This window comes from Pocillopora damicornis, chromosome 9 (assembly GCF_964200805.1).
Source record: "Pocillopora damicornis chromosome 9, jaPocDami1.2, whole genome shotgun sequence".
Lineage (NCBI taxonomy): Eukaryota > Metazoa > Cnidaria > Anthozoa > Scleractinia > Pocilloporidae > Pocillopora > Pocillopora damicornis.
In genome coordinates, this window is record NC_142678.1 from 3,128,810 (window position 1) to 3,132,203 (window position 3,394).

Here is a 3,394-nt window from a genome sequence, read left to right on the forward strand (position 1 = left end):
TATTCTCTACATTGTGATTGGCTGTTGCTAAGTACTGATTTAAAAGGTCATTCAAGGTTGCGTTGATCATGTAAACCGATCGATGTCCCAAAATCACTTAAGGCGGGGCTTCCAGCTCTTGACATAATGTTCACACTCATCATCTGACAGGTGTCACGCACGAATCACAAAGTCTCCGACAAAATTGTAAAACGGTTTATATGAAGAATGCCCTTAATTATATAGGCTTTGCGTTCGAAAAGTCTCATGTATTTCTTTCCCATGACATTTTTACCTTCTTAATTTTTCTATGAACATTTCGAGTTAATTACCGTGAATTCTTGGAAATTTTATGTAGCACATTGGCGCACTTAACCCACTAAAATACGAGAGGAAGAAATAAAAACGAAAGGAAGACAAAAAAAAGGTTGAGAGCAGACGAATATCTTTTTGGCTGTAAGGCTGCGAAAAAGCATATTCTTCGATCGACTTTTACCAAGTTGCATTGACTTCAAAAATAATGTTTCGAACGCGCCGCGTATCGAGGCGTAAGTTTTTTTTAAAATTTCGCTTGCGGTGATAATATCATATCAGTCTCTTTCTAAGATCAGGGTCCACATTTCTAGCTTCGCTGCCCTAAGAATACAAAAATTAAACATTGATGTTTTTGCCATCAAACCAGCCACAGGATAGAAATTGTCATTCATTTGCCAAACAAAACTGAACTTTTTCTTGCTTTTTCACCCGACAGCTCTAAGAATTTATTCACACCACCTGTCACTCACGGAAAATTACATGAATTCATGTGCATGATAAGTTAAATTTTACATTCAGGCTTAAAAATTGATTAACAATGGTTCTTCTTTCAGAAAACTCCATAAATTCACACCTTGTAAATTAATATTTTTGGCGGAAATTCACCGCTGTATAATATTACCAATTTTTTTTTATTACTTGTTATTGTTTTCACAGCGAAAATGATTCTCTATTTTCATCAATGTCGTGATCAGACATTAATTCTACATCCGGGATGGCAGTCAGCGAAGGAATTGCCCGGAGCATAACATGCGATTTTTGCTCTTCTGTACTCGTTCGCTTGGTCAAATACCATGTCTTTTTAAATTGCAGCCTTCCTAATTTTGGAGGTCGTTTACAACGTAAGCCGTACCAAACTTCATTGAGAATATCGCGATATCCCTCCCGGAAGCGATCGTTTCTGATGACAAAGATTATGGGGTTGATCGAAGAATTGCAAAATCCGCACCAATATGCCGCAACGCCGAGCCCGTAAGGCAATTTGGAAACGCCTACGTTTCGAGTTGCTAACACAATCAGGAACACAAATGGCAACCAGCAGAGTATAAAAACCATCAGAACTAATAGAAGCGTATAGATGATTCTTCGCTGAAGTCTCATCACCTCAAGCCCACCGCTTGTATATTTAGCAATTCTGTTCGTGTGCTTGCGAACTGCGAAAAAAATCCTTATGTAAGCAATGGTCATAATTAGGAGTGTAATAACATATGCGACTAGCACGAGAAATAATAAGTAGAGCCTCTCCAATGTCGTCCTTGGATAGGCAACTCCACACGAGAGAGTGCTTGAATTGTAAGCAAAATGTCCCCATCCCAGCACGGGTCCCATTGAAACTAATGTCGACGCAATCCAAACTAATCCGATCATGTACCTTGCTCGGCGAATCGTGATTGCACGTGCGAGCGGTTTCACCAGCGCATAATATTGTTCGATGCTCATAATTGTGAGCGTAAAGATTGAAACACAAAAGAAGAATGACCCTAAAAATCCGTGGAGTTTGCAGAGCGATTCCCCCATGATCCATTCACGCGAAATGCATGTGATGAGCGAAAACGGCATCGCTAACAAAGTTACTCCCAAATCGGCACAAGCAAGATTCATAATAAACATATATCGAGGCGTCTGCATGTTCGAATTTCTGTATACTACTATAATATTCATTGTATTGGCGACAATAGCTACCACCATGATTGAAATCAGCGATGTCGCCTGGAACGCCGCTTCGATGGGACGATATTGAATGTGTGCCTCGCTTGAGTTAATATTCATTTCTGCTCCTACCATAATCACTGGAATAAAGTAGTAAGTTTAAAGCGCATTTCCGTACATGGGCCGATATAAAAGAGATTGCCGCTTCACCATTTAATGAGATGAAATATTGTGGTACCAGTCGATGACATCGAACCGAATCCCTTTGATCTTTAGCACAGATGATAAATATTATGACATATGAGTTGAATCGCACCAATAGGGCATGCCAACTCAAAGATGATAAATGTTTCCAATAAAATCCCAGGTAGTTAGCGGTGAAAATTCATCAGATCTCTGTCTTCACAATGCAAATATTAAAAATTAAAACACCAGCAGGTCACTATCAGTTGTTAGGACTTGAAAATTTTCCTCAATCGTCGCATGTCAAATGTGTCTCGTAGCAACATGTTTGGCGCGTGAACAGGTTCAGTCCACCAATGTTCGCAGTCAATAGTCACCGGTGTTTTGACACCTTCAACGTAGGCGAAATGTGCTTAGCTCACCTTGAAATAGCCTGCGGAAGTTTAGAGATCCGCAGCCCTTTTAGATTCTGTTAATGGTAATCTCTTGTAAATAATTAAGCCTGTCATCTACACTGACCTACAACGTCGCGCCAGGATCAAAACAAATCTCTTCTCAAAGCTGTTAATTATGACTAGATGGTTTTTCAAAAATGCAAATTTTTGTCTCTAACTTAACAAATGACTGAATAAACAATACTAACTTTGTACTTTACCTTTTAGAGATTGAGTCCATTCATTAAAAAATTTTTTTCGAAAGAGTAGGTATTTAAAAAGCCGAAAAGTATTCTACAATCGATATTTTCACGACTGTAAATTTTAAAGAATCCTATGCAGGTGATCGAGAAATTTCACAACGTTTTTCATGATGTCAATGACGAACAAACAAGTTAATGCGAAATGAAAATCCAACTAATGATCAAGTCCAGTTGACAAACTCCTTTGGGAGTGCCGCACAATTAGCAAGCCAATGAAAACACTGTGAAAGGTACTTGAGGCCATTATAGGTCGACAGGGTCAACAAAAAAGTGCCAATTCCGATCGAGGACGAGATAGTGTTGTTCCTTAGATGCAATATCAAAACAGGAACAGGAAAAAAGTAACGTCAAGGGGATATTTCGTAAGAAGGAAAAAAAAACCACATTCAATTAACATTTACCACAAATATTGACGGAATTTTGTGGTTTATTCATGTTAGAATGCTAGCTTAACACGAAAGACCTTATCCGTTCCATTTAGTCAAGTTTAATTTTTGATTTGCATGGGATGTCTTTCCACAATTTGTTGTACTTCGAGTTCACATTGTACGCAAGAATTGACTTTTGTCA

At 38.6% G+C, this 3,394-nt stretch overlaps 1 protein-coding gene across 1 annotated transcript; it reads right to left on the reverse strand.

The window, feature by feature from the left end:
* Nucleotides 1-705: 705 nt before the first annotated feature.
* LOC113684277 (tachykinin-like peptides receptor 99D) lies at nt 706-2,974 on the reverse strand. Its single transcript, XM_089181622.1, has one exon. It carries the CDS (start codon nt 2,077-2,079, stop codon nt 946-948), a length of 1,134 nt encoding a protein of 377 aa, XP_089037748.1. The 5' UTR covers nt 2,080-2,974; the 3' UTR covers nt 706-945.
* Between the last annotated feature and the right edge of the window lie 420 nt (nt 2,975-3,394).